The following is a 14769-nucleotide window of genomic DNA, read 5'->3' as shown; positions in this document are numbered from 1 at the left end:
AGAAGACGATGCTCAATGATTGTTTTTTGAACACACCCAATGATGACATGTTTTGCATTTCAGTTGACCAATCGCACGCTCGCAAACTGACAGAAGAATATGACAGAATAGTTTCGCCGGTAAATACGTCGCGGCCTTGCGAGCAACGTGTCACCGTACGTGAATTGTCACGCGATGACATACGAGCCTTACATTTCCATTATAAATAATAAAAGAGCTATAAGCAAATATACAAATTGAAGATTAATGAAAAGACGGAGTGGAAGCGAGAAAATAGGATTCCGCTTTCAAGGACGGATAACCGAACAAAGAGAAGAAAAAAAAGAAGATGCGTTTATTATTATTCATAAATGGGAATAAACATTCAGTCGGATAATCCGATCCGGTTGATTGCCATATGTTCAGGAACCGCGACGCGGTTCAATAACCTAACCTAACCTAACCTACGAAACGCGCGAAAGCTATCAAAGGATAGAAAAAAAGGTTTCCGCATTATTAATGTCACGGGACGATGTAAAAATGTGATTTCCTGCACGCGAGAACTTCTCGCGAGTTTCGCGCTTTCGTGAGGAAGAGAAGAAGGAAGGAAGAGCGCGATGGAGAATTATTCCGTGCGTATCAGTTATCCGCAGACCGCTCGTAGCGGAGATCCCATCCTTGAAGACTCGTCTTCGGCGCATGACACCTGTCAACCGAGGCAATACGCGGATCATGCGAGAAAGCGGGAGGACGTGATTGTTTTAACAAATGACACCAAGGGCGGTCTGTTTCATCCTAGAGCTCTCCTTTTTCTCACCCTATGGTATGTCTTCAGTGGATGTACCCTGTTTCTAAACAAGTACATACTGTCTTACATGGAGGGCGATCCAACTATTTTGGGTGAGCGATTATTCCTGGAGAAGTCGATATTGTATCTGTAAAATTGTTAAAAATGCAAAAAATATGTAATTAATGATCAAGGTTGGGTGAGTTAAATTTTTTTTTAAACAGATTAAGTTAATAATTCAAAAATTAATTAGATTTATGTTAAGAGTTACTTAAAAATCACTCAGTTATAGTCGAGTTGAAAAATTATTAATTTATTAAAATTAAAAGTTAATTCTATATTCAACAGTGAATTGATACATCTGACAAACTTATATGACAAATGAAATATTTGCATTACGCTAACTATTTTCACATTACTTTAATATTAATGAATTATTTTAACTCGTATAAAAAAGTTAATAAGTTAACATTAATGCGTTAAAAAAGAACTAGTTCAAGTTAAAAGTTTACACATTTAAAATTAATTTAAGTTATTAACTTTTTAACTTTTAATTGTTTAACTATAATAATTACTACTCAACCCTGAGAATAATTGAGCTGTTAATGTCAAGTGTCTAAATTTTTGCAATTACTGATATTTCTATTATATAATTACAAATATCTTTAATCTTTTCTCTGTCTTACAATATAGGTGCTTGCCAAATGTTAATGACTGCAATTTGTGGACTGATACAAATGTATTTTCCTTGTGGTATGTACAAAGCGAGTCCAAGATTGATGAGACCCCCTGGGTTTTATAAGCACATGACACTGGTAGGATGCACAAGGTTTGCAACGGTGGTCCTAGGTCTAGTATCGTTAAATTATGTAGCTGTAAGTTTTACAGAAACTATAAAGAGTAGTGCACCACTTTTCACCGTCCTCATCAGTAGATATTTATTAGGTAAGAATTACAAAAATTTATATATTTGTTCTCTCTTTGCATATCTTATATATATGATAAAAATTCAATCTTAATTTTCAATAACTAATTGATTGTATTCAACACATAACACCTTTCTAGGAGAATATACGGGATTGTATGTGAATTTATCTTTAATACCTGTAATGGGTGGATTAGCATTGTGTTCCATCAATGAAATTAGTTTCGATCTCAGAGGATTCATTGCTGCTATGGCGACAAATGTAACTGAATGCTTGCAGAATGTGTACTCGAAAATGTTGATCAGTGGTGATAATTTTAAGTATACGTAAGTGATATCGATTATATCATTTAAGTGTAAAAAGATTGTAAATTGTAAAAGTGAAAGAAAAAAAAAATCTTATTATTTGTAGACCAGCGGAATTACAATTTTATACCAGTTTAGCATCAATTGTCGTACAAATACCAGTATCGATATTACTGGTCGATCTACCTACACTCGAACATTCCCTCAGCTTTAAGTTATTCGCGGCATTCCTTCTCAACGGAGTATTCTTCCACTTTCAAAGTATCACTGCTTATGTACTTATGGACTACATCAGTCCCGTAACACACAGGTATGTAATAATATCATTTATATATATATATATATATATATATATATATATATATATATATATATATAATCAGAATATATTTTTCTTACATGATTTTAAAGCACAAAATGATATTACAGTGTCGCTAATACTGCAAAGAGAGCTTTTTTAATATGGCTCTCCGTCTTATTATTTAATAATCCGGTGACGGGATTATCAGCGCTCGGTACCTCCTCAGTGATAGCGGGAGTGTTGCTGTACAATCGAGCGCAAGAATATGATAAGATGAATAGAACAAAGTCAAGACATTCATCAAAGATCAATTTACAGTAAGACAATTTTTCAAAGACAAAACAAAAGTCTATTCATGTGAAAAGAAATGTGTGTTATCGCACCAAACTTATTGCATATTGGTAGTACAAATAATATCCCGAATTTTTATATATAGCAATATTTCATTCAGTGGAGAATATGGGATAATATATATTATTAACACCAGAAATATGTTAAGACAAAATGCTCAATCGAAAATTATGTTTGTCAAATCTAACAATTTTTTGCCAGTTGTATTGTAATTTCTGTGATCTACTAAAAATGTCATTCTAAAATACAATTATTGTCTCTGAACTTCAGAAGATAATTCCACATATTCATACGCATGCCTGATACAAGTACACAGGTAACCAAAGGAAATCCGAATGATCCATCCGTGTGATGTACATGTGTCAAAAAATATTTGATTATTATGCTGTACTATATAATGTTCCTAATGTAAATCTGGGAGATTAGCGGAATGTAAAAATGTTTGATAAAAATAAAATCTCTTTATATACCTATTGATATTGATAAAAAATATTTGCATCTATAAAAATCTTTGTGTAGAAATGTGTAAAGGGTTTATGATCAGCTATGCATTAACAGAGTTAATATACAAATTAGAATATATATTATTATTTTTATGACTATCTAACTACGTTTAGTTCATTGACAAGCATCTAATGCTTGTTTGATATCGGCTATGAGATCCTTTTCCGTCTCGATACCGACAGATAACCGAATCAATTTATCTGTTATACCCAATGCCAGTCGCACATCTTCGGATACAGATGCATGCGTCATAACGGCTCTATGTGAGAAAAATATTTATATTAATACGTTTATAAATATTTAATGCCAATTAATTTTGTATACTTACGGTAATTCGGCTAGTGACTCGCAACCTCCCAAAGATTCGGCTAAAGTAAAGACCTTTAATTTTTTTAGGAACTTGCGCTCATCACCTTTCAGATAAAAGGAAATCATACCGCTGTGACCAGTTGTTTGCTTAAGAGCCAATTCATGTTGCGGATGCGACGGGAGGTCTACAACAATAACACGTGCATACTTTATCTCGTAGATATCTTATCGTTTATAATAGACATTAAACATTCAAGCATTAATTATGTACGCAATAAAAATAAGGAGAAAAATAATGCATATGTACATGGATGAAATACTCGTTCAACACAAGGATGAGACTCTAGAAACTTGGCTACAGCCAGGGAGTTTTTCATGTGCTGTTGCATCCTGAGTTCGAGCGTCTTCAAGCCTCGGTTTACCATAAAGCAGTCAAAGGGCGATGACACGATACCCATAGCTGGATTTCAAGAAGATATTATAGAAAATTTTTAAATATACTACTTGAAAAATTTTTTATCTATTTACCCTTTTGTAAGAATCGCAATCTTTTCGCGAGATCATATTTGCTCGTGATCGCAGCTCCCATAATGATGTCCGAATGACCGTTCATATATTTTGACAGCGAATACATGATTATATCGGCACCGAGTTCAAGTGGCTTCTGATGAAAATAGAATATGTTTGTGTTGTAATTTGTATTTACATACGTTTAAATATTTTTCTCAGGAAATTGTGAGTTGAACTTACCTGAAAATAACATGTCAAGAATGTATTATCGACGACTAGAATAATGTCTTGACGATGAGACTTTAAGCTATCAGCGACGCCTTTAATATCTACAAGTTTCAATAAAGGATTTGTTGGTGTCTCTAGCCATACCATCTGTAAATTATAAAATGCAGAAAACGAAATCATATATTAAGAACTCTATAATAATACACATTTTAAGTAAAATATCATGAAATTCAGAAACAAAATAAATCTGAAAAAGAGAGAGACTAATATTTTTAATCTAACCTTTGTATTTGGTTGTACGGCATTTATAACATTTTCTACTTTTGTTACATCTACTAAGGAATATGTGATGCCCTGCTTTTTTAAACAATTTTGGATGAACCGGTTGGTTCCACCATAAAGATCATCTCCAGCAAGAAGATGATCTCCTGTTTCCAACAAAGAAGTAATTGCAGTTGTTGCACCTAAACCGGATGAAAAGGTAATACAATGTTCGCCATCTTCTAGAGCAGCTAGACATGTCTCCAGCACTTTGCGCATTGGATTGCCACTTCTACCATAATCAAAGTCCTAAATAAACAAAAAATAAAATGCTATTATACATATATATATATATATATATATATATATATATATATATATATGTATATATATATATACATAATTTTGAATGTTTTTAAATGAGAAAATCTCTATCTAACATTCTATAAGTAAAAATTTTCAAATGCTTAACAAAGAATTCTGAATAAGTCTGAAGATTTTATAAACAAAAATTTTATACAACTAAAAAGAATTATCGTTTGATTAATATAGTTAGTAAAGTGGAATAAATAGTGTACTGTGTACTATGTACTGTGTACTAATTATCGTTTGATTATTATAGTTAGTAAAGTGGAATAAATAGTGTGCTGTGTGCTAAAATGGAAAAAATTGTGTACTGTGTACTTGTGTACTTCAATAATCTTAATAAAGATCTGCAGAATGATTGACATATTCCTAAACTATATTAAAATATCTATGTCTTGAAAATATATTATATATTTTATTATATTATATATGAATATATATTTGCTCTAATAATGTATATTTATCTACTAATAATTTATCATCATAATTGTTATTTATTTAAGTTTTTCAATCATCATATTTATTTTCGATCATCATTCTCTTATTTCTTCTTTTTTAACTTAAAAAAGTAATAATTTTATTGCAAAAATCCGATCATAATTAATTTTTTCTTATCAATTTATGTGAATAATTTTAATTTTATGAATACTTATATAGAATTCAATACGCTCAGTATGTTAGCTATGATTGACATTGATTGGTGGAATAAAAAGATCAATTGCTATCAATTAAGAGTTATGTATTGGTAAAGTCAGAGAGATAAATTTTAATGAATTATTCATATTAATTTGAGCTTACCTTAAACTCAGCTGGACCATCCTGCTGAAATGTTGTGGACATTACCAAAGGTGGTACAACTGCACGATGGCTCCATTGCAATGGACTCTGTCCTGCATGAATAGCTTTGGTGGAAAAACCTTCTGCTTTTGAAGTCATGGCCTGTTTAATGAAAATTTTATTGCAATAGATATTAGTTCCAAGTTGTTTTTTATATTGTAAATGATTAAAAAAAAAACGGTTCAGGATAGATAGTGTGATCATGAAATGAAGGAAAGAAATGCTAATAAACATGGATTAAAAAATTAATATTTATATTAAATGATACAAGACGAATTTATGTATGCAAGAAAGAGGAGACATGATAATATTTAATGTTTAAAAATTTAAAATTAGACAAAATACATATTTAATCCTTGTAAATCACTTTTTTTTCTGTATTTTTAATCATGTATATATAAGTCACAATGTTTTGAGTTTTAACTATTTCAAAGTATTTGAAAAAATTTCTATATATATCTTTTGATATTTGTAGAAAATGATCATGTACAATAAAATGAAAAATAAATTAAAAAAAATTTTTTTATCATCATTGTTCGATAGAATATCGATAAATATCAAAATGACTTATATAAAATGATCTTTAAAGGATCAAATTTAAATTAAAAAATTAGACATTTTTTAATAAGAAATATAAAAATTGATATTTTCTTTCGAGATTATATTTATCAATATATTTATATATTACAACTTTTCAACTACATATATATATCATATTAGATTTTAATTTTTAAGATACGAGTTCCAATTTTTTTTTCTCAGTTGTACCTTTTACACGTTATCAACTGTTTGTCTTGAAAAAATATATATTTTTGAATATACATTTTTATTTTCCGCGAGAATTTTCTCAAAATTTACTGCTAGGAGTAAAGATCAATTAGCCAGGATAAAAAAAAATATATATAATTTCGTTCTTCAATATTCAGAAAGTGCAGCTTGGAGTTACGTAAGAATAAGACTATTAATCTCTTGGTTCTAATCGCGCATTTCAATGACGAAATCAAAGTTTTACCTGATGATGAATTAATTGGAAAAATATCTTCAGAAAACTTCACTAAGAGCGAGACTTGATCTCATTGTCGAGTGGAATAATTCGATCGGCGATCAAAAATTTATATAGATTTATAAGGAAGCCCCCACATTGACAGCGGCATGGCCGATACAAAAAGAAAAAGTGTGATGTGTATGCACAGTACACTGATAGCACTGTGTTCAACAGCGTTCGATATCGCGCATATCGTGCGATCTGAGATATCGCTTTTTTGAATTATGATATTTTTGTTTGTTCATTTATCTTGCAATGCATTCGCAATTATATTTAGATTCAAGGTTAATCGCTAACGCATTTTGTTCGTTATTATATGTATATTATAAAAGTACATATAAATCGATATTCTAACAAAACTAATATGTAATATGTCCAAAAGTTCTCCAAAGGATCTCCAAAGGACACCCAGAAGACATCCAGATAATATTCAGAGAACCTCTTATGGATGTTTATATCCCCTATTGCTCGTCTAATTTTTTCTTAAAGACATCCAGAGACATCCGAAGACATTCTGAGAAAATTTTCTGCATGTTTACATCATATGGATGTTTTGCTCTATAATCTGCCAGCCAATCTGTTTCGTTGCAATATCACATCTTCGTCTGCATGCGTGGATACCCAACACAAGACATTGATCACATACTCTGGACCTGTCCATTATATCAAGAACATAGACCCTATTGCTTAAACAGGAAAAGGAAGCCTCCTCCCCTTGATATTTTTAAAATTTTATCAAGATTCTCTGGGATCATCTCATGTCTTACCTTATTTTTCGAGAAAAACAAGCTAAATATCTGACTTATCTGTTATATACTATTCTTTAGTCTGTTTTCCTCAACATAATCATCGAATTGGCTGTGTGGACCTGCGTATTTCAGGCCCGAAACCAACTATAAGAAGAAGAAGAAGAAGAAGATAATGGTCTCCATGCTGTGGAGACATGACATAACCTAACCTAACCTAACCTAACCTAACCTAACCTACGAAACGCGCGAAGCCGTCGAGGGATAAAAAAAAAAGGTTTCCGCATTATTAATGTCACGGGACGATGTAAAAATGTGATTTCCCGCACGCGAGAACCTCTCGCGAGTTTCGCGTTTTCGTGAGGAAGAGAAGAAGAAAGGAAGAGCGCGATGGAGAATTATTTTGTGCGTATCAGTTACCCGCAGACCGTTCGTAACGGAGACCTCATCTTCGAAGACTCGTCTTCGGTGCATGACATCTGTCAACCGAAGCAATACGCGATCATGCGAGAAAGCGGGAGGACATGATCGTTTTGACAAATGACACCAAGGGCGGTTTGTTTCGTCCTAGAGCTCTCCTCTTTCTCACTCTATGGTATGTCTTCAGTGGATGTACCCTGTTTCTAAACAAGTACATACTGTCTTACATGGAGGGCGATCCGACTATTCTGGGTGAGCGATTATTCCTGGAGAAGTCGATATAGTTGTATTTATAAATTTATTAAAAATGCAAAAAATATGTAATTAATAATCAGGGCTGGGTGAGTTAATTTTTTTTTAAACAAGTTAAGTTTAAAATTAATGGTCCAAAAATTAATTAAGTTTACGTAAAAAGTTACTTAAAAATTAACTTCATTTAGATTGAGTTAAAAAATTATTAACTCATCAAAATTAAAAGTTAATTCTCTATCCAACAGAGAATTGATATCCGACTGAGACAAATGAAATATTTGCATTGCGATCAACCATTTAACACATTTAAAATTAACTAAGTTAAGTTAAAAGTTATTAACTTTTCAACTGTTTCAACTTTTTAACTGTTTAACTAATTACTATCCAACTCTGGTAATAATTGAGCTATTAATGTCAAGTTTAATGTCTTTCGCAATCACTGATATTTCTATTATAATTATTACAAATCCTCAATCTTTTCACTATCTTACAATGTAAGTGCTTGCCAGATGTTAATGACTGCAATTTGTGGACTGATATAAATGTACTTTCCTTGCGGTATGTACAAAGCGTGTTCAAGATTGACTCTTGGGTTTTGAAAGCATATGATGCTGGTAGGTTGCACGAGATTTACAACGGTGGTTCTAGGTCTAGTATTGTTAAATCATAGCTGTAAGTTTCACAGAAACTCTAAAGAGTAGCGCACCACTTTTCACCGTTCTCATCAGTAAATATTTATTAGGTAAGAATTATAAAAATTTACATATTCTTTCTCTCTTTGCATATATTACATATATAATAAAAATTCAATCTTAATTTTCAATAACTAATTGATTGTATTCAATACATAACACCTTTTTAGGGAAATATACGGGATTATAGATGAATTTATCTTTAATATCTAATGGGTGGACTAGCATGTTCCATCAATGAAATTAGTTTCGATCTCAGAGGATTCATTGCTGCTATGGCGAGAAATGTAACTGAATGCTTGCAGAATGTGTACTCGAAAATGTTGATCAGTGGTGATAATTTTAAGTATACATAAGTGATATCGATTATCATTTAAGTGTAAAAAGATTGTAAATTGTAAAGGAGAAAGAAAAAAAACTCTTATTATTTGTAGACCAGCGAAATTACAATTTTATACCAGTTTAGCGTCAATCGTCGTACAAATACCAGTATCGATATTACTGGTCGATCTATCTACACTCGAACATTCCCTGAGCTTTAAGTTATTCGCGGTATTCCTTCTCAACAGAGTGTTCTCCCATTTTCAAAGTATCACTGCTTATGGACTACATCAGTCCCGTAACACACAGGTATGTAATAATATCTTTTATATATATATATATATAATCAGAATATATTTTTCTTACATGATTTTAAAGCACAAAATGATATTACAGTGTCGCTAAAATTGCAAAAAGAACTTTTCTCGTATGGCTTTCCGTCTTATTATTTAATAATCCAGTGACGGGATTATCAGCGCTCGGCACTTCCTCGGTGGTAGCGGGAGTGTTGCTGTACAATCGAGCGCATGAATATGACAAGATGAATAGAACAAAGTCAAGACATTCATCAAAGATCAATTTACAGTAAGACAATTTTTCAAAGAAAAAACAAAAGTCTATTCATGTGAAAAGAAATGTGTGTTACCGCACCAAACCTATTGCATATTGGAAGTACAAATAATATCTCGAATTTTTATATATAGCAATATTTCATTCAGTGGAGAATATGGGATAATATATATTACTAATATCAGAAATATATCAAGACAAAATGCTCACTCGAAAATTATGTTTGTCAAATCTAGCAATTTTTTGCCAGTTGTATTGTAATTTCTGTGATCTGTTAAAAATGTCATTCTAAAATACAATTATTGTCTCTGAACTTTAGAAGATTTGCATATATTCAGACATTTGCAAGATATTTGCACATATTCATACACATATCTAATGCAAGTACACAGGCAACCAAAAGAGATCGGAATGAGTGTGATGTACATGTGTCAAAAAATATTTGATTATTATGCTGTACTATATAATGTTCCTTATGTAAATATGAGAATTGTGGAATGTTAAAATGTGTGAGAAAAATAAAATCTCTTTATACCTATTGATAGAAAATATTTGCATCTATGAAGATCTTTGTGTAGAAATGTGTAAAGGGTTCATGATATCAGTCATACATTAACAGAGTTAGTATACAAATTAGAATATATATTATTATTTTTGTAACTACGTTTAGTTCATTGACAAGCATCTAATGCTTGTTTGATATCGGCTATGAGATCCTGTTCCGTTTCGATACCAACAGATAACCGAATCAATTTATCTGTTATACCCAATGCAAGTCGCATATCTTCGGGTATAGATGCGTGCGTCATAAGGGATCTATGTGAGAAAAATATATTAATACGTTTATAAATACTTAATGCCAATTAATTTTGTATACTTACGGTAATTCGGCTAGTGACTCGTAACCTCCCAAGGATTCGGCTAACGTAAAGATCTTTAATTCTTTTAGAAACTTGCGCTCATCACCTTTCAGGTAAAAGGAAATCATACCACTGTGACCAGTTGTTTGCTTAAGAGCCAATTCATGTTGCGGATGGGACGGGAGGTCTGCAACAACGACATGTGCATACTTTATCTCGTAAATATCTTATCATTTAAAAGACATTAAACATTCAAGCATTAATTATGTACACAATAAAAATAAGGAGAAAAATAATGCATATGTACATGGATGAAATACTCGTTCAACGCAAGGATGAGACTCTAGAAACTTGGCTACAGCCAGGGAGTTCTTCATGTGCTGTTGCATCCTGAGTTCGAGCGTCTTCAAGCCTCGGTTTACCATAAAGCAGTCAAAGGGCGATGGCACAATACCCATGGCTAGATTTCAAGAAGATATTATAGAAAATTTTCAAATATATTATTTGAAAAATTTTTTTGTCTATTTACCATTTTGAAAAAATCGCAATCTTTTCGCAAGATCATGTTTGTTCGTGATCGCAGCTCCCATAATGACGTCCGAATGACCGTTCATATATTTTGACAGCGAATATATCACTATATCGGCACCGAGCTCAAGTGGCTTCTGTTGAAAATAGAATATGTTTGTGGTGTAATTTGTATTTACATATACGTTTAAATATTTTTCTCAGGGAATTGTGAGTTGAACTTACCTGGAAATAGCATGTCAAGAATGTATTATCTACAACTAGAATAATGTCTTGACGGTGAGACTTTAAGCTATCAGCGACGTCTTTAATATTTATAAGTTTCATTAAAGGATTTGTTGGTGTCTCTAGCCATACCATCTGTAAATTATAAAATGCAGAAAACGAAATCATATATTAAGAACTCTATAATAATACACATTTTAAGTAAAATATCATGAAATTCAGAAACAAAATAAATCTGAAAAAGAGAGAGAAAGAATAATATTTTTAATCTAACCTTTGTATTTGGTTGTATAGCATTTATAACATTTTCTACTTTTGTCATATCTGTAAAGGAATATGTGATGCCCTGCTTTTTTAAACAATTTTGGATGAACCGGTTGGTTCCACCATAAAGATCATCTCCAGCAAGAAGATGATCTCCTGTTTCCAACAAAGAAGTAATTGAAGTTGTTGCACCTAAACCAGATGAAAAGGTAATACAATGTTCGCCATCTTCTAGAGCAGCTAGACATGTCTCCAGCACTTTGCGCATTGGATTGCCACTTCTACCATAATCAAAGTCCTAAATAAATAAAAAATAAAATGCTATTATACATATATATATATATATATATATATATATATATATATATATATATATGTATATATATATATATATAATTTTGAATGTTTTTAAATGAGAAAATCTCTATCTAACATTCTATAAGTAAAAAATTTTCAAATGCTTAACAAAGAATTCTGAATAAGTCTGAAGATTTTATAAACAAAAATTTTATACAACTAAAAAAGAATTATCGTTTGATTAATATAGTTAGTAAAGTGGAATAAATAGTGTACTGTGTACTATGTACTGTGTACTAATTATCGTTTGATTATTATAGTTAGTAAAGTGGAATAAATAGTGTGCTGTGTGCTAAAATGGAAAAAATTGTGTACTGTGTACTTGTGTACTTCAATAATCTTAATAAAGATCTGCAGAATGATTGACATATTCCTAAACTATATTAAAATATCTATGTCTTGAAAATATATTATATATTTTATTATATTATATATGAATATATATTTGCTCTAATAATGTATATTTATCTACTAATAATTTATCATCATAATTGTTATTTATTTAAGTTTTTCAATCATCATATTTATTTTCGATCATCATTCTCTTATTTCTTCTTTTTTAACTTAAAAAAGTAATAATTTTATTGCAAAAATCCGATCATAATTAATTTTTTCTTATCAATTTATGTGAATAATTTTAATTTTATGAATACTTATATAGAATTCAATACGCTCAGTATGTTAGCTATGATTGACATTGATTGGTGGAATAAAAAGATCAATTGCTATCAATTAAGAGTTATGTATTGGTAAAGTCAGAGAGATAAATTTTAATGAATTATTCATATTAATTTGAGCTTACCTTAAACTCAGCTGGACCATCCTGCTGAAATGTTGTGGACATTACCAAAGGTGGTACAACTGCACGATGGCTCCATTGCAATGGACTCTGTCCTGCATGAATAGCTTTGGTGGAAAAACCTTCTGCTTTTGAAGTCATGGCCTATTTAATGAAAATTTTATTGCAATAGATATTAGTTCCAAGTTGTTTTTTATATTGTAAATGATTAAAAAAAACGGTTCAGGATAGATAGTGTGATCATCAAATGAAGGAAAGAAATGCTAATAAACATGGATTAAAAAATTAATATTTATATTAAATGATACAAGACGAATTTATGTATGCAAGAAAGAGGAGACATGATAATACTTAATGTTTAAAAATTTAAAATTAGACAAAATACATATTTAATCCTTGTAAATCACTTTTTTTTCTTCTGTATTTTTAATCATGTATATATAAGTCACAATGTCTTGAATTTTAACTATTTCAAAGTATTTGAAAAAATTTCTATATATTTCTTTTGATATCTATAGAAAATGATCATATACAACAAAAGATAAAAAATAAATTTAAAAATTTTTTCTTATTTCGATAAATATCAAAATGTCTCATATTATGACCTTCAAAGGTTAAAATTTAAATTAAAAAATTAGTAATTTTTCGATAATGAGAAATTTAAAAATTGATATTTTCTTTCATGATTACTACTTATCAATATATTTATATTACAACTTTTCAACTATATATTATATATATATCATTAGATTTTAATTTTTAAGATACAAGTTCCAATCTTTTTTTTCTCATCTATACTTTTTGCATTCGTTAGCTGCTGTTTAGCTAAAAAAAATATACATTTTTATTTTCCGCGCAGAATTGCTTTCCAAAATTTACTGCTTGGAGTAACGATCAACTGTCCAATCAGAACAAAAAAAAAAACCAAAACAATTTTCTTCGTTCTTAAGGCCATTGCACGTTAAAAAAATTTTAGTCGTAATCGTAAAGCCGTAAGTAAATCAAACAATTACAGTTCAAACATTCTTATTATGTTTAGAATGTTTGATTGTGATTGGTCAATTTTCATATGGCCATATGATTACGACTAAAATTTTTTAACATGCAATGGCCTTTAAACTTCTTCAGAAAGTGCAGCTTAGAGTTGCGTAAGAATATGTAAGAGTAATCTCTTGGTTCTAATCGCACATTTCAGTGACGAAATCAAAGTTTTACCTGATGACAAATTAATTGGAAATATATCTTCAGAAAACTTCACCGGCAACACTTGACTTCGCTGATATCAGTTTCGTTGAACAACGTCGACTGGAATGGATTCGATCGGCGATCAGCGATTTATATTTTCATTTAAGCCTCCACATTGACAGCCGCGTGGCCGATATAAAAAGGAAAAGTGTAACGTGTGCACACTCGCACAGTACCAACACAAAAATTGATAGCACAAGCACTGTGTGTTCAACAGTGTTCGATATATCGCACATTGTGCGATTTGAGATATCGCTTTTTTGAATTATTGATATTTTTATTCGTTCATTTATCTTTCACTGCAATCGATTATATTTATTCAAGGCTAACCGCTAACGCACGGCATCTTGTTCATTATTATTACAAAAGAATATGTTGTACATATAAAGATCGATACTCAAACAGAATTTACCAAAAGACACTCGAAGACATCCAGAGAATATTCAGAGAACATCCTGTGGATGTTTACATCCTCTATTGCTCGCTTAATCTTTTTTAAAGACATTCAGACATCCGAGAACATTCTGAAAGAATTTGCTGACATCACGTGGATGTTTACATCACATGGATGTTTACATCATATGTAAATGTTTACATCTTTTGAATGTTTACAACCTCCGAAAGTTTACATGCTCTGAAAGTTTATATCATCTGGATGTCTACATTCTCTGGATATTTACATCCTCTCAATGTTTACATCTTCCTATTTTGTTCATCTAAACTTTTTTTTCAAACATTAATTTTTTTCTGAATATTCTTAACAGCAAGAATGTGTCATATA

At 30.8% G+C, this 14769-nt stretch overlaps 3 protein-coding genes and 1 pseudogene across 8 annotated transcripts; 2 read left to right on the top strand and 2 right to left on the bottom strand.

The window, feature by feature from the left end:
* Nucleotides 1-436: 436 nt before the first annotated feature.
* On the top strand, nucleotides 437-10248 carry LOC126852573 (solute carrier family 35 member E2A-like). 2 transcript variants are annotated; one of them, XM_050597514.1, is made up of 5 exons: nucleotides 437-879; nucleotides 1460-1711; nucleotides 1832-2018; nucleotides 2104-2307; nucleotides 9537-10248. In XM_050597514.1, exons 1-5 carry the CDS (start codon nucleotides 597-599, stop codon nucleotides 9727-9729), a joined length of 1119 nt encoding a protein of 372 aa, XP_050453471.1. In that variant the 5' UTR covers nucleotides 437-596; the 3' UTR covers nucleotides 9730-10248. The 2 variants fall into 2 exon arrangements, with proteins under 2 accessions (XP_050453471.1, XP_050453470.1); XM_050597513.1 differs by lacking the exon at nucleotides 9537-10248 and adding an exon at nucleotides 2427-3123.
* LOC126852572 (putative cystathionine gamma-lyase 2) lies at nucleotides 2834-14123 on the bottom strand. 4 transcript variants are annotated; one of them, XM_050597511.1, is made up of 9 exons: nucleotides 7477-7638; nucleotides 6677-7362; nucleotides 5626-5766; nucleotides 4483-4770; nucleotides 4213-4347; nucleotides 3991-4126; nucleotides 3770-3922; nucleotides 3482-3647; nucleotides 2834-3412 (listed from the first exon to the last, which is right to left on the bottom strand). In XM_050597511.1, the coding sequence occupies exons 3-9, from the start codon at nucleotides 5761-5763 to the stop codon at nucleotides 3268-3270; spliced, it is 1161 nt and encodes a 386-aa protein (XP_050453468.1). In that variant the 5' UTR covers nucleotides 5764-5766; nucleotides 6677-7362; nucleotides 7477-7638; the 3' UTR covers nucleotides 2834-3267. The 4 variants fall into 4 exon arrangements, with proteins under 4 accessions (XP_050453468.1, XP_050453469.1, XP_050453466.1 ...); XM_050597512.1 differs by lacking the exons at nucleotides 6677-7362; nucleotides 7477-7638 and adding an exon at nucleotides 14002-14123; XM_050597509.1 differs by lacking the exons at nucleotides 6677-7362; nucleotides 7477-7638 and adding an exon at nucleotides 13959-14107.
* LOC126852603 (uncharacterized) lies at nucleotides 7832-9252 on the top strand (annotated as a pseudogene).
* On the bottom strand, nucleotides 9862-14130 carry LOC126852571 (putative cystathionine gamma-lyase 2). Of its 2 annotated transcripts, none has more exons than XM_050597508.1 (8): nucleotides 14002-14130; nucleotides 12747-12887; nucleotides 11598-11885; nucleotides 11324-11458; nucleotides 11100-11235; nucleotides 10878-11030; nucleotides 10592-10757; nucleotides 9862-10526 (listed from the first exon to the last, which is right to left on the bottom strand). In XM_050597508.1, the coding sequence occupies exons 2-8, from the start codon at nucleotides 12882-12884 to the stop codon at nucleotides 10382-10384; spliced, it is 1161 nt and encodes a 386-aa protein (XP_050453465.1). In that variant the 5' UTR covers nucleotides 12885-12887; nucleotides 14002-14130; the 3' UTR covers nucleotides 9862-10381. The 2 variants fall into 2 exon arrangements, with proteins under 2 accessions (XP_050453465.1, XP_050453464.1); XM_050597507.1 differs by having other exon boundaries at nucleotides 13959-14107.
* Nucleotides 14131-14769: the final 639 nt, after the last annotated feature.

Source organism: Cataglyphis hispanica, chromosome 10, assembly GCF_021464435.1.
Source record: "Cataglyphis hispanica isolate Lineage 1 chromosome 10, ULB_Chis1_1.0, whole genome shotgun sequence".
NCBI classification, from domain to species: Eukaryota; Metazoa; Arthropoda; class Insecta; order Hymenoptera; family Formicidae; genus Cataglyphis; species Cataglyphis hispanica.
The sequence above is the reverse complement of the archived record's forward strand: the minus strand, read 5'-3'. Positions and strand labels throughout refer to the sequence as shown.